The sequence below is a fragment of the Eleutherodactylus coqui genome, chromosome 5, assembly GCF_035609145.1.
Source record: "Eleutherodactylus coqui strain aEleCoq1 chromosome 5, aEleCoq1.hap1, whole genome shotgun sequence".
Classification (NCBI taxonomy): Eukaryota; Metazoa; Chordata; class Amphibia; order Anura; family Eleutherodactylidae; genus Eleutherodactylus; species Eleutherodactylus coqui.
Genome location: NC_089841.1, coordinates 225,368,958 through 225,394,704, shown reverse-complemented (window position 1 = coordinate 225,394,704; position 25,747 = coordinate 225,368,958). Strand labels below are relative to the sequence as shown.

Below are 25,747 nucleotides of genomic sequence, written 5' to 3'. Positions count from 1 at the left end.
AAGCTAGGGGTGTGACGGGGAAAACGCCCCTCTCACACCCCTAGTTCCCGATTGGCGCCATAGGTAAAGGTCCTGCAACCTGCAGGAATGGCTGATTGGCTGAAGCGCTTAGCATGTAAGTCAGGCGACCTCTGTCTTTGTTTTACCTGGGTCGGTGTGACTGTCCGGCAGTGGTAGCCTTCCGTCGCTCTGGGACGCGCGGGGCATTTGACAGTCCCCCGAGGACGTTGGGTAGGTTGTGCGCAGTGTCACCGCAGGTGTTCTCCTGGACACTTCTTGTAAAGGGGTGGCTGCTTGGGGGCCGGCGTGTGCTTCAGAACTGCGCAGGCTCTCACTGCCTCTCCCAGGGGTCATGTGGCCTCCCTGCTGAGGCGCACATGTGAAAGGTGGGGGAGTGGTGCGGTCGCCACTTCTCGGCCGGGGCAGCCCTGTGTTCGTGCAATGTGCGGCCGGCGGCTCCCACTGTGTCTGTCGGCGGCCCTGTAATGTCTCCCTGCATGGGCCTGAAAATGACATCGGCTGCGACAGGCGGGGGCACCTCTTGGGTGGCAGCGGCGTCGGGGCACGAGCAGCCGTTTCTTACTCGGGGGGGATTCTGGGTCCCTAGCAAGGAAGCCCCTTGCACCTGCTGCTGCTGGGTCTGCTGTATGCACATTTCTGGTACTTTTAGTGGCCTTCCAGACCTACAGCCCAGGCTGTTCTTCATCCAATCAGGGACAGGGGGCATCACCCCCTGTCAATCTTGACTCCACCAGGACTTCCAGCATCAAGATACCGACAATTCTTTTACCTTTGGCTACCATGTCAAGCCTATCTTCCCATTGCTCGGTGGCTAGTACAGTGACAAAAGCCAACTCTTTGTTAAGTACTTGGGTGCCATGGTCAGAACTGACCACCGCATATATGCCTCAAATGACTGATATCCTGCTCATTGCAGTGAGGTGTCGGTTTTATTAACCTGCTGGAACGCGCAAGTGATGTTGCAGGCACAGCTCCTAAGCCTGTCTTGTAATGATGTGCTGGCTCTTTGGCAGGATGTAGCCCCTGCAGTTTACTATTGCGGTGTGGCAAGGGAGGAATGTAAGTTCCGAACTGACTGTGTCCTTAAGAGGTTAAGCGGTAACCACACTAGTCTTTACAAGAGTGTGGCCTTCCACTGTGGTTTCATCTGGCAGCTTAGCTTGTTTATATTAGAAGTCAGAAGGGCTGGTAATTTCCTTTTTTAGGCTTTTACAGAGAAAACATTTTTTTTTTTCTCCTTCCATAGAGTAACCAAAACCTTAAAAGTGTTACTCTATGGGGTAAAGGGTTACTAGAAAACTTTTAAAGTTGCTCATAAATAATCGCAGTATGTAACCATTAAGAGATCGCTAGTGACCCACTTAACTGTAGCAGTTTTGAAGAGCGCTTCAGGCTGCTCATTTCATCCCTATGGGCAGTGATTTCCCCACCCCGTAGTGAGACAGAAGGTCTAGGTGTAATGGTAGCCTGACTCTTTCCTTGGGTATGTTTTTTTCTTTGTTTTCAGAGAGCTAAGTGTGGCAGTAAGTATAGAATTAAGGCCGGGCTCGCACAAGAGTCTGATTCTGGCTGTGAGCCAGGTCGGTGATCCTGTGTTCCTCATTAAACTGTATTGCGGATGACCGTTGAGTCTCGCAGGTGGTCATGTGCTGTAGAATTTATTTTTTTTCTCTTCTTTTTTTTTTTTTTCTTTTCCCACGCCGTCGCTTAGCAGTGACACACGTACCTGCAGCCCATTGCATATCGACTGCGGGTCGGACTCCTATATTCAGTTGAGGCCATTCGCGCGGATTCCGTGGCAAAATAGAGCATGCTGCGAAATATGCAATTCGGATGCGCAAGCGTGAAGCAAAAAATTGAAAGTACATTCCTTTTGAATGCCATGTTTTACCATGGATTCTCTGTGTGAAATCCAGTTCAAATCCGCTCATGGAGCCCGGCGTAAGACTGTTTATAATCTGGCCATACATCTAAAATGAGACCAGGAGATGGACTAAAGTGTTGTCTCGAAGCGTTAATTCACAAAAAATTTAGTTCATGGATGAAAGATCTTTCAACCAACTATCGTACAATAATTTTATGTGTGACAGAACCTCTTTCCAGACTCTGACCGGCTACTGGACAGCCGAAACGTGTTGTACAAGTTTACCTAAACAGCCATTTGTTTGGTTGAAACGGTCTAACTTCCAGTCTGATGTGTAAGGACACATTGAGAGCGCATGGTGGATATTTTACATCAGATTCCATCATCTATTGAGTAGTTCTTTTTATCAGCTCTGTTTGTGGTTCCCTGAGTTGGTTTGTTTTGCTATTCTTTGTAACTATTTTTGCTTGTAACTACCAAATGTAAACATGTAACATGTGAGTGCGACCCACAGCTTTAAGAAACTTTGGACTTGCTGGCTGTAGAAAGCAGCTTCAGTCTATTGTAGCTTGTTGTGAGGTCTCTTCTTAGAGCGGCTTAAAGTTCTAATATTAATCAGCAGCTTATAAAGCACATGACTATAATCATAGATAAGGTGCAGTTAACCCCGGTACATGCATGGTTTAAAAGGGCGAGACCAGGCTTTAGTTTATTTGATTAATGTAAGTCCCTTAAATTCCTGAATATTTTGACATCTCATGTGTTTTATGTGCCGCGGGAATATGTAAAGCTCGTGCTTTGGGAAGTAAGCAGCTAATTGCAGGATGCTTCCCTCCAACATTATATGGGGGGGAGAGAATCAAGAGACTGCGAGAATGATTCCGTATTGAAGTCAAAAATTAACCTTTGAAGCAGTTTTGCCGCAGAAGCAGTTCTTCTGCGTCAAAACCGCAATGGAAAAACTGCAGCAAAACCGCAACAAATCCGCCCTGTGTGACCCTAGCCTTAGGCTGGGTTCACACAGGGCAGATTTGCCGCGGTTTTGCCGCGGATTGCCGTTGCATATCCGCACTGCGGCAAAACCGCTGCGTTTGCAGTGCAATGCAGCACAAATGAGATTTGCCAAAAAGCTGTTCTCACAGGACGGATTTTTTCCGCACAGCCGCAGTGCGGAAATGCAACAGCGTCGCGGTTTTAAAAGATGCAGCATGTTCATTCTTTGGTCTTTTCCGCAGCGCTTTTTTGTCCATAGATCTCTATGGACGCAGCCAAAACCGCACCAAATACGCAACAAAAAGCAGAAAAGCGCTGCGGAAAAAACCGCTTGCGGATTTTTCCGCACCGAAATCCGCAAGCCCAAATTGCAGTTTTGCCGCAGGAGCAGTTCTTCTAATGTTTTCCTGCATGTTCTGGAACTATAGGGTGCTTCATACTCCTTCAATATGCTGTGAATGGAACTCTGCATTGTTCTGTTCCTCTTTTGGTCCTCCTAGAAATGTATGAATTTAAAGGGGTTGTTAAGATACACAACCCCTTTAAAGATGCAGAGCCCAGGGTGAACAGCTGATTGTGTCAGGGCAAGCCATGACCAGCCGGGCTTTTACCGGTTCAGAGGAAACCTATTTTTACATGATGGCCATTTACATGGGTTTTCTGTAATCTGAGGACGGCACAAGGCCCGCCAGAATGGCAGCTGACCTTAGAGTGCTTTTTCATTGTGGGTCCTAAAGGGGGGGGGGGGGGGGTCCTGAGCGGAGGACCCTGCTGTGATGTTCATATGCTGATGGGGTGTATGAGCAGGGGCTGTATTCTTAGCACATTTTCTTAGGGGTAGTGCCCATGGACGGATTATTGCTGCGGAATTCGCAGTCAGACACCGCTGCAAATTCCGCAGCAATGTCTGTCCATAGACATGCTGTGGTAAATGATTCCCCTATGCCCACGAGCAGAAATGTACTGCGATTTTTCTGCTCGCGGGGGAGAGTCGCAGCATGTTCTATTGTGTGAAAAATCGTGCGGATGGCTTTTATTGTCGTCTGTCCCGTGATAGTTCCGCTGTGAGCACTGTGGAAGTATCGTGAGAATCCACGTCACCACCCAGCGCCGATGCGTCATGCACTGCGCATGTGCTTTGGCTCGCCGGGCGAGATGCTCGCAGCGGGTCCAGAGAGGCGAGTATAGGGTCTCTGCAGTAAGTAGACATGGTAGGACTGTGTAGGAATAGATTCCTAACTGGAAACCTCCATCTGTTAATTCACTCAGAATGAGGAATAACGGAAGAACAGCACAGTTCTAAGAAAAACTTCTTCAGAATTATTAATGGAAAACACAATTATTCACTAAAAAACATGTTGGGAGAGTTGGCAAGTACTGTTTTTAAAAGGGTCATTGAGTAGTCATGAGCTATTCGTAACCTAGCCTGAGGATAGGCCATCAGCAGATCGGCAGAGGCCTGTCACTTGGGACCCCCACCAATTAGCTGTTGGCTGAGCCACCTCAAGCTCCGTTCCTGCTGCAATGGTTCAGTTTGGTATTGCAGACAAAGTTCCTGTTGAAATGAAGAACTGCTAGGTGGATTGCAGTGAGAATGGCGCTGTCTATACTCAAAAATACAGCAGGTCTCTGCCCAAGTAGAGAACCAGCGGACAGCTTATCAGCGGGAGACCTGTGTGGGGCAAGTCCCAGGCTGATATGCTGGGGGGGGGAAAAAAAAATAAAAAAATAAATTAAATAAATAAATATAATATATATTACACGCAGTCATGTCGTAGCTTGTATGTTAAATGACCGACAAGAAAATCAAGCTCTCTGAATTTACGGCAATCGTTAGATCCTGGTCGCTGCAACTTGCCATCTGCAAGGCAATCACACTAACTTCCAGTCTTTGGCAGCGTCACCGGGCTACACTGCGATCGTTCGATGTGTGGCCTGTATTGTGGGCAAAATTGCTGTGTGGCCCAAGTTTTTAAAAAATTATTTATTTTTTAACAGTAAATTATGCAAATATGACAGATTCAAGTTTACTATACAAATATATTTATAGAGGTTGTCATGTTGAGTAATGAAAGCGCTTCTGTCAGCTGCTGAATGGAGGACTAATAGGGAACATCTGCCATACCGGGTCTGCAGGTTCTCCCTCTGCATCTGACTTGTTTTCCCATCATTATAATAATTGCATATGGATTTACAAAGTGTAATTTGCAGCATGATCTCCCCCTCCCATACTACACATGTTCTTTCTCTTCCTCCAGTCTTCTGTTGTCAGATACAAGGGCTCCTCTCTGCTTGTTAGCAATCTGCATGTTCTCACAAATTTGTAATGGCCAAACCTTTTTGGGATGTGTTAACAATGTCTTATGCTGTCAGCGCCCAGAGCCCAGGAGGCGGCGGAAGGGTATATTCACAATTATTTAAATTCTGTGACATAAATGCATGGCTGTACCCTCAGATATTATTTTTTTCTGCAGGTTCGCAGCAGATTTTTTTTTTAATGAGTATTAGTGCCATTGTCATTTGTATCTTTCTTGTTCAATGCATGCATGGTGCAGGGACCTGAAATCTTGTACATGCCTGCATCCTTTTCATCACCTATCAGGCCGCTATAGTCTTACGAAGTTCCGTAAATGTGGCAATGCACTTGTGACTCAATTTTAATTTTTTAGCATTTTTTAAAATCCACTTCTATTTGCACACCTCAGCAGTCTGTTCATGCTGAAGGCAAACAGTAGGTGTCATGGAGCAGAATAATAATAATCTTTATTTGTATAGCGCCAACATATCCCGCAGCGCATACATAGACAGGGGGGATACAGAAAGACAAAAATACAAACATTACAGAACCACGGTTACATAGTAATCAGTTGATGGAAACAATAGGGGTGAGGGTCCTGCTCCAACGAGCTTACATACTACAAGTAATGGGGTGATACAGAAGGTAAAGGGGCTGGCGGTGTGCACGGTATGGCGGGGTGGAGAGTGAGGGATGCTATACACAGACAATGGTCAGGCATTTAGCTATGTGACGGCAGCAACAGTATGACTGCAGGAGCGGTTTATGATGGCTAGCAGGGATTGCAGTCAGTAGGTCAGGGAGCATGTTATCAGGCAGAGTACAGAGGGGTTTGTTTAGGGAATTCGGTATGCCTCCCTGAAGAGGTGCATTTTTAGAGCACGCCTGAAGTTCTGCGAGTCCTGGATTGCTCGGGTAGCCTTTGGTAGTGCGTTCCAGAGGACCGGTGCTGCTCTAGAGAAGTCTTGGAGGCGGGAATGAGAAGTTCGAATTAAAGGGGTACTCAGTCTGGTTTCGTTAGCAGAGCGGAGAGCCTGGGCTGGTTGATGTATTGAGATGAGGGAGGTGATATAGGGGGGCGCTGCGCTGTGGAGGGCTTTGTGGATGAAGGTAGCGAAAAAACTGAGCTCCCATCACGGAGCTGAAAGCAGCCCAAGTTCAGTAAATGTTTGTTGTTTTTTTTTTTTTTCTCAAAGGGTTAATATCACCTTGATGAGAACATTTAAACTGCATCAGTTGTTAAAGAGGCACTCCGAATCTTCTTTTTAAAAAATTTTTTTTCTCTTTATTTTGTGGAAACTCCTCTGAGTATCACTGATCTCTGTTGTGAAGAATGCAGTTCAGTAGCTCGTTCCCTCCAGGCTGTATATTCGTAACTTTTCCTCCAACCTCCAAGTTAAATGTCCAGCACTCTGACAACACTCTGTGTCCTGCAGTTATTGGGGCAGATTTATGTCGGTCATAAAAGCTTTTATGTATTCTGCTCTTCAAAGTTAAAGCTGCTCTGTGATTAGTTGCTATGGACAAGAAAGTGTTTTTTCTTTATGGCAGTTGAGATAAATCTTCCCCGTTAACTGCAGGACACAGTGTTGTCAGAGTGCTGGTCATGTAATCCGGAGGCCGGAAGAAAAGGGCAGAATACACATCCAGGGGAGGATAAGTTACAGAACTGGATTCTGCACATCCACAGCCTTTCCGCTGCATGTGAACATACCCCAAACTACTAAATGCAATGCCTCAATCCTATTTACCCCTATTTGTCTTTGGGTAAAGGTGCAGGAGCTAAAAAAACGCCACGCTGAAGCTAGAGATCCATGATCTTCAGGCACTTCTCTGGTCCAGTGTCATCTCTCCACGCAGTGATTCCTAATATCCAATAACATATTCTATTTCCTCTTCAGATAATTCAAAGCATAGTAGAAAGTGTCTTCAGTGGGAAAATGAATGCATGAACCCTGGTAGCCTTTGTCAGCAGGAAAAACGTACTTGATTCGTCCTAGGGCTATTTTTATGCATGAGCAAACACACAAAAGTGAAGTAAAGGTCACTACCACCGATGAGTTACCATGTTATATACATAAGTCTGAGCCAAGGTATAAATAGAAGCCATAAAATGACTGAGTAAACCTGTACGTCTTTCAGAATGACCAGATGCTGGAACGATTGCAACTGCCTGCGAGCTCTTGTGTCTATAGGGTCGATGTGAAACTGGGCCATAGGTGCTCCGTCAGCCCTGCTGAGTGATCTCTGACCTGCATCGCCTGCTATTTCCACCTGCACATTTCTGATCTTTCCATCCATCTGGGTGGTAATTTATCGCCACTGCATTCTGAAGCTATAGAAGTCACGCATGCCAGTCAGCTGCTGCAAAAGCTAATAAAGTCTTGGGTTGCATTAAAAGAGGTATAGGGGCGGGAGGTAGGAACATTATTCTTCCACTATATAAGGCACCTGTCAGGCCCCACATAGAATACTGCGCACAGTTCTGGGCATCGGTGCTCAGGAAAGATGTAGCGGTGCTTGAGGGGGTTCAAAGAAGGGCAACTAAACTAATAAACTGAATGAGAGGACTGGAATACCCAGAGAGGCTATCAAAATTGGGATTATTCACCCTGGGAAAAAGATGGTTAAGAGGCGATCAAATAACTATAAATACATCAGGGTACAATACAAGGATCTCTCCCATGATCTGTTTATACCCAGGACTGCGACGGTAACAAGAGGGCATCAGCTACGCAGCGGATTTTGCCCATAGGGAATCATTGGCCATCCGCGGTCCTTATTAAATTGATTTTTGCACCCGCGGATGGCATTTTAAAAGAATTGCGGTTTTCACGCGCGGGAGAAAAAACGCGGCATGCTCCATTCTACTGCGGATCGGCAACATTGCTATCACATTGATAGCAATGTGTGCGGATATCTGCATGCAAAAAAAATACCATTTAAGGCCTCCTTCCCACGGATAGATTTCCGCCGCGTAATACGTGGCGAAAATCCGCCGCGTTGCCCGCAGCTATTAGGTTCTATTGAACCTAATAGCTCAATGCTCACGGTGCGGAATTCCATTGCGGAATTCCGCACCGTAAAATCACCAGTCCTCACCCGTGGCATGCTCTATTTGCCGCGGGTGTACGTGCGGACGGCTTCCATTGCTGTCAATGGAAGACGTCCGCTCACGCTATCTTCCGCTGTAGCACAGCAGAAGATAGCGTGAAATCGCCTCACCGCCGCCGCGTCATGTGACACTGTGGTCGTGTCTTGTGACGTGGCCAGCGTGTCACATGACGCTACGGCGCGTCACGGCGAAGCGTCATGCGGGACCCAGGACACCGGATCCGCTGGTAAGTATGGGGCCTCTGGAGGGCACTGTGACTGGCTTCGCCGCGTAATATTCCGCGGCGGAGCCCGTCACGGCCGTGTGCAGCCGGCCTAAAGCAAATCGGCAGATTCTGCGCGGATTGTATTTTTCAAGTGGACATGAGGCCTAAGAGTAGTGAGACTATGGAACTCTCTGCCTGAGGGTGCCTTCACACTGGCGAGGGAATCGCGTGATTTCCCAGCGTTGCGAGGCTGTGGCAAATCGCAAAATTATGAAGCCAATGGCTCCATGCACATTTGCAATGCAGCCTTAAAACAAAATCGCGGCATTTCCATTCTTTTTGTGATTTCATCCATTGTTTCCAATGGGCCCGGCGGCGGCAGCACCAGCCCCGTTGAAATCAATGGGCGAGGATCGCGATCCTCTGCCACTGCTATGACAGCAGTAGCAGGGGACTCTCCGCGACAAGAATATAAGCCCCACTACAGATACACCACTCTTCATACATTAGGTGCACCAGCATGGATCATATTGAGACCAGCATTTCAAATGGCAGTCTTAATAAACTCCCCCACCCTTTTGTATTAACCCCTTAAGGACTAAGCACGCTAAGTATACAGCTTGGTCCTGAGCTTTAGTCCCAGCTGATGGCTGGAGTACAGTATGGGATTAAAGCCTCTGCTGCTGCAATCAAGGTTTTCTGACATCACGGTGGGACATAGATGGTAAGGTAAACTGGTTAAAAAAAAATTGCTGAATTTTATTTATTTATTTTTTTTTGGGGGGGGGGGGGGGGGGGGGGAGTGTGTTTTGGGTAACACAGCAAAAATAATTTTGGTAGCTGAAGGAAAAAAATAGGGCAGTAAAATCCCTAAACAGCCTGGTCCTTAAGGGGTTAAAATAAATATCCAAACTAGAATGGACCTGCAACTTTTTTTTTTTTTTTTTTTTTTAATCCCCTATGGTTCTGGCGTTTAGTATTATACATGTTAGAACATAAAGGTTATAGCTTCTTCCAGCCCACTCCAAGCCTCCGCTTTAGGATAACATTTCCGAAATAAATGCTAATGAAGCTTTTTGTCAGTGATTTCCCAGCAGGCTGTAATGATGCTGTCATAGTTCAAGCTCGCGGGGAAAACCAGAAGCCTCGGCTTCTACTGATGGAGATGATGCTGCCTTGAAGGGAGATGGGATTGTATCCTCAAATAGAAAGTCAGACTTGGGCTATTAACCCTTTGTATTGTATACATGGCTCAGAGTTTTATTGCACAACATTATTTATGGCAGTTCTGTGGTTTTGTTTTTTTTTTGTTCATGAACAGAAAATAATTTGTGTTTTTATAAAAAAAAAAAAAAATTGTTGAAGTATAACAAACCTATGAAACCGCCAACTTTGGTTTTTTGGGTTTGTTCATACTTCTACTTACTTCAGACTTTCTGTTCTGTTACAAAACAAACACAAAACAATGGTGTGATGGGTCAGTCAGATGGCAGATACCGGCGTCCCCAGTAGAGTCGGTGGATTGCGTTCCGTCGGGTTTCCAGCATGGTGTAATTTTACCAGAAAGTAATAGCGCTGCATGCTGCCTTCTTTCTGGCGTTTATGATGGAAAGCGGCGCCAGCCAGTAATTTGATCAGAACCGTAGAAGTTGTATGGCGATTAACGTGTACATATAGCATTAGGCTCTTTCGGCATCAGTTAGGAGACTTTTATGGGAGTTATACGTCTGGAGGAGCTTTCGCTGTATTCGATGCCCTGGCGGAAGGCTGCAATGAATCCCACTATGGAAAACTGAAGTTAGTTGTCCGAATATGGCGACATGGAAAAAGAATGACTCTGTGGATGCTGTGTGGCCCTTTATATATGGATGCTGTGGTTAGTTATTAGGGTGCTGTACCACAATCTATGGGTGGTCTTGAGAATAGGGTCTGGTGTGGTCCTCTCCTCCTCACAGCACCCCTCTCAGTAAGGCTAATTTCACATGGGTGGGGGGGGGGGGGGGGGGGATTTCTCCGCAGATGTGATATTTTTGTTTCAAAAGCTCCTCACATTGCTATGGGGAACTAGCGATCTTCCAGCCTGGCTGACAGGGCAGCGATAGACCAATGATTATTTTAACTAGCGTATTAGTAACTAGCATAATTATTGTCTTGCTCTGGAATAAACCTCACCTTCTATCAGTAACTAGCATTCTATGTATTCTACCTAACTTGGCTCTACTAAACATGGCAATCCTCCTACATTGGAAGGACTAACTCTTATCCCCCCCCCCCCCCCCCATGCAGAAAGTGCTGTGCTTCACGACCGCTGACTGAATTGCCCTTATTGATTAACCATGTGCTATAATGAAATGTACAACTATGACCTTGGAACGTTCCGACCATTTAAAGTAGTGTGTATCTTTTTGTTTGTATGGGTTTCGATGGATTATTTCCTCCACCTTGTTCATCAAAACAAAATGTTCTCCAAATAACATGCAGGTATATCCTCAACTTTTGGATATTATATTTCATCTATTGCTAAACCGGATTACGTTTTTAGGTCCTCTCCAGTTTTGGTTTTCTTCTGAAACACCCCTTTTTTTTTTTTTGCCTATGTATGATGTAATATCTGAGTAATGGGACTAGATGAAGATCAGGAAATTTAATCTATAGTTGCGGTCAACATTGATGCCCTTAAGTAGCTACAATGGACCTGCCGTCGGTGAAGGCGCCAAAAATATGCACATCAAAAAGAAATGTGGGTGCCTACTAATATGAAAAAACTGACGTACATGTACACCAGACACAAGCAGCACATGAACCTACACATTGTATATCCTGCTCCTGTCCATGGCCATCCACTATGTTTGCTTCAATGTAAAAACCCATTCCACATGCACTAATGTAACAAATGGGCTAACACTCTGCTCTCCCCGCTGTGTCCTGCAGCGCTGCTCTGTTTACAGTCTCCAGTTCCGATGGAGCGTTGAGCTCTGGCATTGGCTGCAGCACATGTGATGTCATCGTAAACCGGCTGGGACAGAATGGATGACTTGTTACAGGAATGAAGTTGGGTGTGTATTAAACTGGGTTTTCATACTTGGTAACTACATACATTTAAAACCCCACCCATCCGTTGCAGCCAACGGAGGTGTGATCTTGGCGAAGGTGCCGGAAGGATGATGCAGCCATTGGCGACTGCAGGTGGGTAGTTTTTTGAACGCATGTCGTTACCGCTGCCTGTTTCTGCTTTTAATAGGCATAGTTTCCAGACATCTACAATGCTGACATGGGGGAGAGGCTTATACAGGACTCCCTTGCTACTCGGTCTGCCCAACGGCCACTAAATCCACTTGTTGAAAAGTTGAAGGTGTTGTCTAGCCGAAAAAATATTGTTGATGGTTAAACCCAAGCACATATTTTTGTATTTGCACTTATTAACCCCTTAGTGACCAAGCCTGTTTGCGCCTTAATGACCAGGCCAAATTTTGCAAATCTGACATGTGTCACTTTAGCATGGAAAAACACCAGAAAGGTTTTGCATATCCAAGTGATTCTGACATTGTTTTCTCGCCACATGTTGTACTTCATTTAGGCGGAAAAAAAGACCGATAGAATGTGTTTGTTTATTAAAAGCGCCAAAATTGGGAAAATTTTGAAAAAATCGTCATTTTTTTTTCACATTTCCAACTGCAATATCTGAAATATGTGCAAACATAATATAGAAATTTTTGCTAAGATAAATATTTCCATCCGTTTACTTTATTTTGGGCGCACATTGGAAAAACTTTTTTTTTTTAACCATTTAGGAGACGTACAAATTTAACATTACTTTTCAGCATTTTGAGGAACACTGTTTTCCTACACCAAGCCAAGATTGGAAAGGCTCATAGGAGTCAAAATGATAGATACCCCCACAAGTGACCCTATTTTAAAAACTACACCCCTTAACGTATTGACTGAGGGGTGTCATGAGTATTTTAACCCCAGTTTTTTTTTAGTTTTTTTTTTAGGAGTCAATGCAATTTGGAAGGAAAAAACTAAAATTTCATATTTTTGCAAATATGTCATTTTAAAGACAAGACTTTTTGCTATAGTACACATGAAAATGAGGATTTGCACACCAGAATGGATACCCCTGTTTGTGCCGTGCTCAGAAACATACCCATTGTGGCCCTAGTATTATGTCGGGATGCACAATGGGGCCCAAAATGAAAGGAGCAACCGGTGGCTTTCGGAACAGAAATTTTGCTTGAAGGAGATTTATTCCCCATTGCCCACTTGTAGAGCCATTGAGTGACCAAAACGATGAACACCCACAAGTGACCCCATTTTGAAAAGTAGACCCCTTAACGAATTTATCTAGGGGTATGATGACTTTTTTGACGTTTTTGAATGAATCTAAGCCAAGCAGAAGGAAAAAATTATGATTTTTATTTTTTGGGCAATTGTGTCAATTTAAAAACTGCTTTATTCGTACAGTGTACATAGGAATGAAGACCTTCACCCCAAAATGGATACCCCCGTTTGTCCCGTGTTCAGAAACATACCCATTGTGGCCCTAATCTACTTACAGGACACATGGCTAGGCCCATAATGGAGGGAATGCCTGCTGGATTTCAGGGCAGAACTGACTAAATTCCAGGCCCCATTGCCCACTTATACGGAAAAAAAAATTGATTTCCCAAAAATAATCCCCCCCCCCCCATCCCCATTTTTTGGCATTCCCTAAATATTAGATAAAGGTAATAATATAAACTGCGTTTTATGTCCGAAGAGAGGGGTAATTACGGAGGCTGGTTGGGTTGGGCACATGGGGCAAGAAAACCAGGTATTCCCCCTCCTCTCATGCTTTTTGGGAGTCATTTCTGGACCTCAGTGGCGGGGATGGGATGTAAAAAGTGGCGCTCTGTGAGGCTTTGTAATCTTGCTGCAGTGGTCTCGCACAGAAGGCGCTTAACAAGCTGCTCCTGGAACTGCATGAAGGCGAGCGTTCCCAGGGCTTCTTGTAAATTACGTATTACAGGTAGCGGTCTGAAGAACGCCGGGCTCACGCAGCCGTATGTGGAATCCGCTTGTGGAGGCCCGCAGCGGATCCCAGCTGTGAGCCCGGCTGTGACCCTGCGTACGGCCGCGTAATGTACTGCGCATAACTGCCTACTCACACAGACTGTCATGCGCAGTACACCGTTTTTTGTTTGCATTTCCCATGCCGTCGCTTAGAGATGACTCGGGTACCCGCAGCCCGTACACAATGTGTTTGCACATGGGCTGCGAGTATATCCGCGGTCATAGAGCACAATGGGCTCTAGGTCGCGGATATCCGCGGTAAAATATAGCATGCTGCCGTGTTCTGTTTCTGCGAGTGGATTACGTAATTCCGACCCACTAATTGGGGGGGAATTGTGTAATCCAATGCGTGCAATTGATCCGTGGATTACCGCTGATCAAGCGCATGCAGAACTCATATTTTCTCTCCGGTCATGTGTGATCGGCCTAATGTTAGATCGCTACTTTATCACGTGACCGGGGACCGCTCAGCGAGGCCACCGGTCACTGCTCTAAGCACTCAGCGACCGTTGGTCGCTGGGAGCAAGTAGATTTAAAATTTCCTGGGCTTCCCAGCTCCTGTGAATGTGTCCGGCATTTTGCCGGCGGGCGCATGCGCAGCAGCCGGAAGGGTCCATGGAGGATAATCGCATCTGGATTCAAATGCGAAAGCCTCCGAGAAGATGTTTCATCTCCCCCCACCGATCGCATCGGTGAGGGGAGATGAAACTGCCACTTTTTAAAGAACTTTTACGTGATCGCCATTATGCATTGGATAACGGCGATCACGTGACCTGTAACCGCATACCGCGGCTCCCCGTGACATCTCCAGGCTCTTGGTAGCCAGGAGCAGGGAGATTTTATATTTTTTTTTGGGCAAGATTTCACTTTTGCGCATGCATTCGCCATCATGCTGACGGGCGCATGCGCAGAAGCTGGGGTAAGGTCCACGGATCAACATCCCACCAGGGAACAAATCCGGGACCTTGGGTACGTAATTTCATCCCCCCTTACGGATACGATCCGTAAGGGGAGATGAAACTAACTTTTTTTAACTTAACTTTTTTTTTTTTTTTTAAACTTTATATGATCACCGTTATCCGATGGATAGCGGTGCTCATATGACTGGAAACCGCATACAGCGGTCCCCAATCATATCTCCCTGCACTCGGCTATCTGTGACAGCTGGGTGAAGGGAGATTTTGAACATTGGCGCATGCGCAGAAGCCAGCGGGAGGTCCTGAGACCGGCCGGAGGACATGGAGGAAGCGGGGTGAGTATTTTCACCTCCCCTCATGGATCCGATCCATGAGGGGAGGTGAAACTTTTTTCTTTTTTTTTTAAAATACTTTTATTCACTTTTCCGCGATCGCCAATCGCGGTCTCCGCTGACATCTCCTGCCTCCCGGCTACCTACAGGAGCCGGGAGCCAGGAGATTTTAGATTTCCCGCGCCGCCGGTCCTTCTGCGCATGCGGCTTACGTAATGCCGCCTGGCGCGCATGCGCAGGACGACGGCTTCGGGGACCGGAGGACTAGGAGAGCGGGGAGCAGTGTGCGCGGACCTGGGTGAGTAATTTCAGCTGCCCTGCGGGCACCGACAGCGTGGAGCTGTCACGTCCACAGCCCGAGGGGCCTTATTCTCTGCAGGACACATGTTTTTACGTCCTCAGAGAATAATGCCCACTTCGGGAGGACGTAAAAAGGCAATGGGCTGGTCGTTAAGGGGTTAAACAAAGTTTCTATCCTCAGATATTCCAGGTCTAATGTTAGAATAATGCAACCTGCTGTTTGTATTGCAGAGCCTGTGCTTGTCCGGTCTACCCCCCGCAAATGCTCTGAGGTGGTCACACGTACTTGGTATTTTTTTCGTTGTTCCACTTACATTTGCGTCTATTTATTGCGTATGTTACATACGTTAAAGTCAAGCATGTTCTATTTTACCGCATATTACACGTGTACAGCCATATTGTTTTCTATGGCTGCATTCAGAATGAAGCACAATTTACAATGCGTATGTGTGGCAGTGTTTACTTATGCTGCTAGGAAACATGAGAAGGTAGTTAAAAAAAAAAATATATATATATATTAGCAAAAATGTGACTTGACTCAGCTCCCTTAGCTGATAAAATGCTATTTTTTTTTTGGCAGCATATTGCTGTACGGTCGTGCTGAGCCCGGCAGGGATCCATCCACATACCCAGAGAAAGAGAGGGAAACAAGACTGAGCAGATGGAGCAATTACTGAGGTGGTCACAGAATAGAAACAGCAGGTGGTGCTATTCTAACATTAGTCCTGGAATATCTGGGTATAGATTATTTTTTTTCTTTAAATAGTTAGATTTATGGGCTGGATTTGACTGTAAACAAAATGACTCAACCCCTCTAAATGCTTTAAGCTTGTGGCCTAGAAGCAACACTTGGTGAGATTAAAACAAATCTGAGGTAATCCATGGGTGGGTTTAACCCTTTGCAATCCAATTTTGGATTCAGGGTTTCCTAGGGGATTTTTTCTTTCTGCCATTATACAATGGCGCCACCTGCTGACTAGAGTAAGTACTGCAGTATTGAACATGCTAGAGAGGCCCTCGACAACAGAGCGGTCAGTAATATACAGTAAGAATACCCTGCCGGACATCTTCCAGCATCGGAAGCTGTACAACCTTCAATCAGAATGTCTTTAGATGTCAGACAGTGGATTAGAAAGGGTTAAGGGCTTATTCAGACAGGTGTATATCAGTTGGGTTTTCACACCCGGTCGATATACGCTGTCCCTCTCTGCAGGGGAAGGAGGCGGGCCAGGAGCTAGTGCACAGAGCTCCCGCCCCCTCTCCACCCCTCGCCACTGTTTGCAATGGGAGGGCCAGGACAGGGCTACTTTTCCATGTTCTAACCTGTGACATTTTAGAATTTTAAGGTATTGTCTGGGACTTCTACTATTGATGACCTATAGGTCCACAATAGTTGATAGACAGGGGTTTGACGCTCGGTATCCCCACCGATCAGCTGCTTGCCGGACTCACTGTCATTGTGAACGGAGTAGGAATCAGACAGCTCTGCTTTTAGTACAGTGGCCTAGCTTGGTATTGCAGGCACAGCTGCCATTGAGTTCAGTGCATTTATCAATCTGGGCCATTGCAGTACTGACAGAGAAAAAATACTCCATTATAAAGAGCAATTTCTTTGGCTACTGCAGATTATCTTCTGCAAAAACACCTGTCTTGTAGTTTTTCTGGTTCCTTTATAGGAAAGGTACTACTTGAGGATATAACCAAACCGGTCTATCAAGGTGAGAAAATGCACAGTCATGGCTAGCTTAAACAGAAACAGATCATCCATGCTTAACAGGTTTTCTTACAAGAACTGTTAGGCCTCCTGTCCACAGGCGATATTTCACTGCGTTACCCGTGGGAATAGTCCACGTGAATAGTCCACATGAATAACACAATGAACGCTTTCCGTAGGGTAATTATTAGAGATGAGCGAGCGTACTCGGATAAGCACTACTCGCTCGAGTAATTGGCTTTATCCGAGTATCGCTGTGCTCGTCCCTGAAGATTCGGGTGCCGGCACGGAGCAGGGAGCTGCAGGGGAGAGCGGGGAGGAACGGAGGGGAGATCTTTCTCTCCTTCTCTCCCGCCCGCTCTCCCCTGCTCCCCGCTGCGACTCACCTGTCAGCCGCAGCGGCACCCGAATCTTTAGACCGAGCACAGCGATACTCGGATAAAGCCAATTACTCGAGCGAGTAGTGCTTATCCGAGTACGCTCGCTCATCTCTAGTAATTATAGAAAACGCAGCCGATGTACACGAGCGGAAAATTGCATAGATTTTTTTTTTTTTTTTCTCGTGTATAAAAATCGTGGCATGCCGCAATTTTTCATGCTTAACCATCATAATGATAGGTGCAGCACGGGAAATCACAATGACATATTGCTCCCGTGGCAGAAATCTGTGGCGGTATATCGCATCGCCTGTGGACAGACTGCCTTAGTGTTGCCCAGAGCAACAACTGGGATCTTATCTCTTATTTTCAACCCTTCCTTAATAGTTGGAATCTATGGCACTACCACTTTTTGAACAGATTAAAAGTACTACGGGGCTGCAAGCTGAATACAATGTAATCATGGCTCCTGTGGTAAATACAGCACCATGGACAGCAAACACAGCATGTGGTCTGTGTTATCTTCTCTCTGGCTGAAGGATGGATTTTATGCTCTCCTAAAAACAATCGTTCAGCCAAAGAGTGAAAGATTGGAGCATTTGCACACAGCAATTATCGCTCAAACAATGGCTTTTGAGTGAATTTTGAGCAATAATTGTTGCGTGTAAATGGGCCTTTAGAAGGGAATGCTGTGCCTCTAGCCTGACAAAATAATGGCAACCAGATGGCTACCTTTTGGATTTTTTCGCACCGTTTGGAAATGTTGGAAAGCAATGGAAGCTGTCCGATCCAGGCAGGCTGCAGATTGGACAGCTTCTATTGACTTTAATGGAAGCCGTCCATGCGGACCCCACAGCAAAATAGAGCATGCTGCAAGTTGTTTTCTGGACCGAAAGGTCCACGAAACAAATCTGCATGCTTTAATGCATTTGTGGACCCATGTACCTGTATGAGCAGCTTGATTTGCAGATCATCTGTGTGGATGCCCCACACGGATTCCGCAAATCAGATCCACCCATGGACATGAGGCTTACGACTAGTGAATCTGTTCCAGGGAAATAATATGCAACTGAAGCTGTTGAGGAAGGCCAGATTTCACATGTGTTGGAGGTTCCGTTTGTAGCCTCTGGCATAAAATCCAAGACTGAACAGAGTCCAGGTAAAATTCGGATAGGCCCAATTATAGTTAATGTGATCCTTTCGGGTCCGGCATGTGCCAGATCCAACGGTTCCAGTATTATAATTTTCCAGCTTGGAGGATGGAGTCAAACATCGGAAATAGACTGGAACCGTGAGTGTGAGTGTGTACTAGGACTAGTTGTGGGAAAACACTTAAGAGGAATAAAGCTGATTATTAAAAAGAAAAAAAAGCTTTTCTTTTGTAAAGTTGTGTCTTTTGTGGTGTAAAAATTAACAAAATCAAATGTCTTAATTTTATGAAAAGGCGCTCCCTTCTCCCCTTCTGTAACGCGGATGTACTGCAGCCCCGGTCTCCCCTCCTGATAGCCTTTTTGCAGGGATGGTGGATATTTCTGCAGATTTACGTCAGGCTTGCGGACTTGGAAGGGAAAGTACAGGCTGTGTGACAAACTAGAATCGTGCTTCCCCTGCAGTTCATGCCACTGATTAAAATACAAAAGTGAAATCTAAATGTACTTTGATGTCCGACTAGCTTTTCTTCACAGTTTTGGAGATTTAGCCTTGTTTTACGAGACTTATTTTTTTGCCATCGCCAAACGCTGATCTAAAAGTAGAAACCTGTTTTTCTAGTATTACAGCAGCGATTTCCAATCAGTAAGAGTGTCCAGATAAAGTATATGGCCCATCGGTTTAAATACCTAACCATTTCACTATACGCCTTATTACTGTTCATGCCTGGAAGGAACTTTTATGACCCTGCTAAAATAAATCTGAGAAGTTACTGTAGCTTGTCTAGGCAGGGCTCGGCGGCGTCTGTGCTTATACCCTGACTTCACCCTCTTTAATAATCTGTCCTAATGTAGAATTCTTTATGCTGTAAGGCCGGGCTCACAGGGGCGTATGATTACCGCTTATTACGCGGGCGCTATAAGCCATTGTGATAATAAACAAAAAGAAAAGACCCAGATATGTGCATGAGATACGTACAGTACAATTTCACCGCCACATGGGGCAGTATGCCAGGTCACCACCGGTTCCATAGCTGCAAAACACTGGTTCGAGACCGTCGCCATCTTTTCACACTCCTCTCTGAGAGCAGCATAAGGTATGGACATATCTGTACAGTAGTTTGGGAGAAACTTTCATATTAGTAGCGGCCACACAGAACTAGTCCTCCATCTTCATGAGCCGCAGCTAGCCACCCCCACCCCCTTCCCCTTCAGCCAATGATTGGCAGCTGTCTCTTTATGAATATCTATGACTACTTCCTGTAGTCCTGCTATGTGGTTGCAGCTAATAAAATGAAAGTGTCTCCCAAACTACTGCACAGATCCACACAGCAGGCATGTCATTGCAATCACTGTGACTGTCACTTCCCTGTGCTGCTCTCAAAGGGGGATTTGAAAAGACTGGGACAACAGAATCGCTTTAAAAGCCGGGCTCACATGAGAGCATGCGTAAAACGCTGCGTGTAGAACAGTGTTGCACCGCTGCATGCGCGATCCGTGTGCAGGCATATCGCTGCATGGGGCAGGGGTTTATTTGCACTGCGTATGACGGCCTTTTTCTTGCACTCTGCCAGGCGCAGTTTGGACTGTTCTTATTTAAATTTCTCGCTCTGTCACGTAGCGGTGTTGCCGCAGATGCGTAATTTAGCTGTAAAACAAGCGAAAGTGAGCGATCATCATTAGTCTAAACGTGAGCCAACGGCGAACGAGAATCACTCGCTGGTCGTTCATTTTATGCTGACATAAAAATCCTTGTTGGCTCCGTCACTTCTCGTTCCGTTTAAGCAGCGATCGTTCAGTCTCTCGGATTCGCGAATGTGAACAAATGAACGATCCTTGTTGAATGGGTCAATGATGTATCTGCCCGGCTACACACTAGAAAGAACGAGCTAGCGGCGGCGTCACTCACTCGTCTGAACGGGAATCGGCTCCTCCAAAAGGCCGTTACTTGTTTGCAGTAATGCGGTGAGCGCTCTTATTTAAGTGCATTGTCCTTTTTGCCGGCAGCCATTGATGATCCAGATGCTCTGAGCTGAATTGACAAGCAGAGCGTTCAGAGATGTTACCGGCTGAGTAAACAATCTCAGTACCTCCATAGAAGTCCAGCGGCCCGGACTGAGTGCGGCGCAGCATCTTGAAACTCTACAATTAACCTTAGTTTTAATGGCTTTTTATACCGTTTTTCACACTTCATTAGATTTGCGTTGTAAAAATGCTGCTCGCACAAGCGTAATGTTTTTTCTTCAAATGGTGCAATTTTACCCCCGGCTGAGGCAGGACAGAAAGCCGCTCTGTAAGGGCGGACTCGCACGAGCGTATTTGTGCACGCAATGCGCAGAGAATGGAACCCATTGATTTCAACGGGTTCATAGTCCTTTCTTGTTTTTGCGTGCATATTCCCCGCATGTGGGGAAAAAAAAACGAAATACAGTATGCTTTATTTTAGTGCACATTTGTACACCAAGGGAGTCTATGGGGGATGCGCACCCGATACCCACACAAATGTGCACCCAATACACAGGGAAAAGAACACATTGGGAACTAATTAGGATAAACAACATTTAACTTTGGCGCGGATGTGTCTCTTGCCGAATAGAACTGGTCAAACTATTGCAAAAGTGCATGTAAAAAAAGACTTGATCACAACACAAAGTACGTTTCGCTACCGCGTTTGTTTTTGCGCATATGTCCACGTAAAGGCGCCCTGAGAGTGGCTCCTGTTGGCAGACTTAAGCTGTCCTTGTATTAAATGGTCATCCATTCATCTCAATGGCTGCCATGTAATACTTTTTTTTTTTTCTGCTGCAAAAAAATGCCAGTTTTTGCCAGGGGTGCTAGGAGGGGCTAATCAAGGCAGTGGCCAAAGTGGGACAGGAGCTTTCTCAGACCCTTTTTAAAGTTTGTTAGGGAATGTCGCCAATGTAAGTTCCTTTTTTTTTTTTCCCCTAATGAAAAAAACTTGCAAAAAATCAAAACAAACACTCTGCTCCCCTAAGTTATTAAAGGGATTTTCTGGGACTCCAAAAACATTTTTTTACTGTCATGGAATGGTGTGAAATAAAGAAAATAGGCATCCCCTTCTCCTTCAGTGGTGCCCTATCTAGTGCTGGAGCCCCAAATTTGGAAGATGCCAGCTACAGCCACATGTCATTCATTGATTGGCACTGCACAATACAAGATGGGGTGCAAACTAAGGTGAAGGAAAACATAATTCATATCCAGGACAACTACACACACCCAGAATAAAAGCCGAATAATAAAAAATAAAACAATAAACCAATGTATAAAATGAATGTAGTAGTATTAATAATAACCGCACACACTGTGGGAAAATTAGAAACGCCTAAGAAAAATCAGACCGCCAGATTGGTGATCAGTATAAGAGACACAGCCACTATAGGCAGGCTGTGTAGCTACGGTGTTCCTGATTACACCTCAGTAAGTAATATAGGAAATGTTAAGGGATACTAAGAAGTTATGATAAAGGGCAAATACATACGGTTGATTTATAGAAATGCCATGTGCTATTCTTTGTAAGGATAAAGAATGTTATTAGTGTCACAAAGAAGTAGTATGAGGAAGAGGGAGGTGCTGCAAAAAAAGTGTAGAATACAGGCTGAGGAGCCGGAATGAATACACACCCATAGAACAAGCTGCACGTGTAATGTCGTCTAACAGGCGACTTGGTCAGGGGAATGTAGCGATGCCAGACTGCATGACCTTAAGGTTCACATTCACACGGCTGTAGGCAGGTTTCAGCCGTGTGAATACACTGTGTATTAATGTGATGGTATCCCGCATCACCCTGCGTATTGCGGCCCTTCCTGTGGGATTTTGTTCATATAGATATGCAGCATATTTACGTGTGCAAAAAAAAATATGTAGAAGTGCCCATTATTTTGCCACGTAAATACGCAGGATTTCTCCATATTCATTGCGTATTTGCCCTGGGCTATTTACTACTTTGGCCTATTTTGGTGTGTAATATGCACCAAATAGAGCATACCGTGTGTGTTTGGTTTTGTTTTTCGTTTTGTTTTGCACTTGACCAAACATCGCGTGAAAAATCTGCCCATGTGAATGAACCCGTTAAAACAAATGGATTCTATTCACTGTGCATTACATGCATAAAAATATGCACTTAGTATGTGGCGTAAAGCCGTCCGTGGGAATGAGCCCTTTTAAAGAATTGTCCTTAAAAAATTTCCAAAAACTCCTGTAAGAGATGCCTACCCTGTTGCACACATAGCAACTCATGGTCCAAGACGGGAAGTAACAAGTACGCAGACTCAAAAAATGGTGAAACTATTCGTGTCATTGGTCATGTGGTGTTCTTGGAGGGATGTTGTATTCTTTGATTTGAGGTTGAAGAAGGAAAGGAGCCAAATAAGATCAGAGGAAACTCTTATAATAGGGGAAGAAGAGCGGATTTTTCTGTGTGAGTGTGTGAGTGTGCATAATGGATACTTTTGCATGCGAGTGGATCAATCAAAGTCAATGTACTCTCATTGACTCCATTCACGGCGTATTACGTGGGCGTGCGTCACTTGTGTACGACACGGTGAAATTGCCCTTGTGGGAATGAGCTCCCGATGCGCTGTATATTGTGACGTTTGCCTGTAGGGACTATTTTTCTTATACTGATTTTTCAGTCTGGTGCTTTTCAAGTGTTTCTAATGATTTGTGCCGTCCACGTGCCCAGAATGTATCCAGTAATAATAGAATAATTGGCTTTTTATTTTCGGTGTGCGTAGATTTTCTTGGATGTGAATTGTGTTCTTGTGGTTTCTATGCAATTTTTCCCATCAGTTTTGCGCCCCATCTTGCGCTCCCCTCTAACTTGGCTGTTCTCCCGTGTCAGAAAACACAATCCTGAACAATACTTTTTTTTTTTTTTTTCCTCAATTCAATGACTAATCTATCGCAGTTTGCTTGGATCCGTCTGAAGCTAAAAATAAATGTGAATAAACCATTCTTCTCCGCAGATGCCATCTGTATACTAACTGTATCCCGTAAAACAGCATGCTCATGGGGTGTGACGGTTATACTGACTGATCGTGTGTCTTATTTCTTTTAGGAAGGCTTTGAAGATGCATTTGAAAATATCCCGGTGTAAGTATAAGCAACGTGTTTAATATATTTCTCTATGCATTTATTTTATTGCTCTCCATCCTCCCACATTTTGAGCGTTACTTGTGCAAGCAATGTCAGTTAAAGGGAACCTGCCATCTATCTAAAGGAGCAAAAACTAATTTATGGTGCTATGGGACAGGGAGCTGGATGCTGTATTTTTCATACTCGCCCGCTGGTAGACTTTACACGTCGGCCGTAAGTCTGCCCCCTTACTGTGTCCCGTGCACGCTCTCTTACACAGCACCCGACTCCTGTCACCTGCCCCAACGGCGCCATAAGTTAGTTTATGGGGCTTTAGACAGGTTCCCTTTAATGTCTAACCCCTCAGATCTCTATTCTAACTTGCAGAGCAAGGACGGGTGAGCGGGATATCGGCCTGTGAGTTACCCCGATTATTGCGCTTGCCAACGTGCATTTTTCATGCCAGGTGAGGCAGTTTTCATTCAAAAACTCCTCGCATCGCTTCTGTGAAATTGCGATCCTCAGATGGTGTTTCACGTGCAACGGAGGATCGCAAGTGCCGTTGATTTCCATGGGAAACCTCACGCCGTACTCATTGATCGCACGTGGCATTGAATGCAAGAGACATACGATGCCCAAGGTCCGACTGAGAACAATGGGTGAGGAGGTGTGAGGGAATCCCAAAAATAGAATGTGTGCCACGCGTCGTTTTTTTTTCGCCCACACTCTTGCCTGTGTGAATGTAGTCTACAACTGACATGACGCCTTGGACATCACCTTTTGTCTGCACTAACTGCTGTGACAAAAAAGTGACTCCTTTTTAAGGTGCCATGGTTGTATCTGATATTGCAGCTCTCCATTCACTTGAATGGGCAAGAGATGTGATACCAGACAACAGCCCATGGACATACTTGGTGCTGCTTCTGGTAGAACACAGCTCCTCTATTGTCAAGTTCTAGACAAAACCTTTGTACTTGCCCTCAGAATTCAGCCCTTGATTTGAGATCTTGATGACTGTGTTAATGTAATCTAATATTACCCCCCCCCCTTTCCCATGTAGTTTGGTATTGTTAGCCAATAGAGGAAAATGTGATCATACTCAGTAAGAGAAAGTAACCTTGTAGATGGTTTTAATGGCCAAGGCTGCCTTCACATCTGCGTTGGAACCTACGCTTGGAGCTCTATTTCTTCCAGTATAATGCCAAGTAGCTGAGCGGAAACAAAGTGGACCCCATTATAGTCAGTGAGGTCCGTTCGGTTCCATCATAAGACAGACCCATTTGGCCAGGGGATTCCCCTCTTTAGTTCCTGGAATGGAGCAGGAAAACGGAACCCCCGCTGCAGATGTGAGAGCAGCCTAAGAGGAAAAAAATGATGCCGCAGCAAGCTTTCAGGTCTACTCAGGCTAATCCCCTCACATTTATGATGGTTCGGATGTGGGGGTACTTGCTGTAAGCGACAACATGGAAGGCCTGGTGAATGCTACAGTGCAGCAAAATACAAATGCTACTCAGCAGGCTGAACTTCAAGAACAGCAAGAGAAAAATCGCCTGGTAGCGAATTGGTTAACCTATGCCGCCAGTAAGGATCGACGGCTCCTGCAGGAGTTGGCGCATCGTGTGGCTGATCTAGCCGTGGCGCAGCCAACCAGGGAAAAGCGAGCTGTACACGTGAACCAATATACCCAGGAGATGATGGTGGGCATGTTTACACTGAACGATGGTTTGAATTCGCTCTTGACTATTCAGCTGCTTGTTGTCCTGTGTAAAGGTACCTTAACCAATTCATGCCCCATGGCATACAGTTGGTCCTGGGTGCACACATGGTTTGTATGGAGCGTGATCAGGAGTCGATCGCACTTCCATACACAGTAGGTGCTGGCTAGCTTTTGACAGCTGACACCCATCCGCAACAGCCATGACCAGTGTGAACGCTGATCTCTGCTGTTAACCCTTTAAATGCCACTTGCAACTCTGGCAATTCTTCATATAGGAATTAAAATCCATTCTTTGTGGGGTCACTACTTAATCCGATGTATGTGTATGCAATAACTGGACCAGTTGAAGACTGCCACACGTGTGTGTGTGTGTGTGTGTGTGTGTGTGTGTGTGTGTGTGTTATAATACATACACACACCTACATTACATACACAGCTATATGGCAGTCTTCATCTAGTCCAATTATTGCATACACATACATCTGAGTATGTAGTAAGCCCTCAGACTAGACAACACCGTCCATGTAAAGCCCAATTTCAAACTCTGTCACATAGTCTCAGAAATGAACCCGCTAATGTGAGCAGAATTGTGTAATCTCATG

At 45.4% G+C, this 25,747-nt stretch overlaps 1 protein-coding gene across 1 annotated transcript in view; it reads left to right on the top strand.

Moving 5' to 3' along the window:
• Nucleotides 1–25,747, top strand: part of TTC39B (tetratricopeptide repeat domain 39B) — an 83,100-nt gene that overhangs the window by 7,042 nt on the left and 50,311 nt on the right. The window contains exon 2 of the mRNA XM_066604282.1: nt 23,412–23,446. Within this exon, the coding sequence (XP_066460379.1) occupies nt 23,412–23,446 (35 nt within the window). The remainder of the gene's footprint in view (nt 1–23,411; nt 23,447–25,747) is intronic.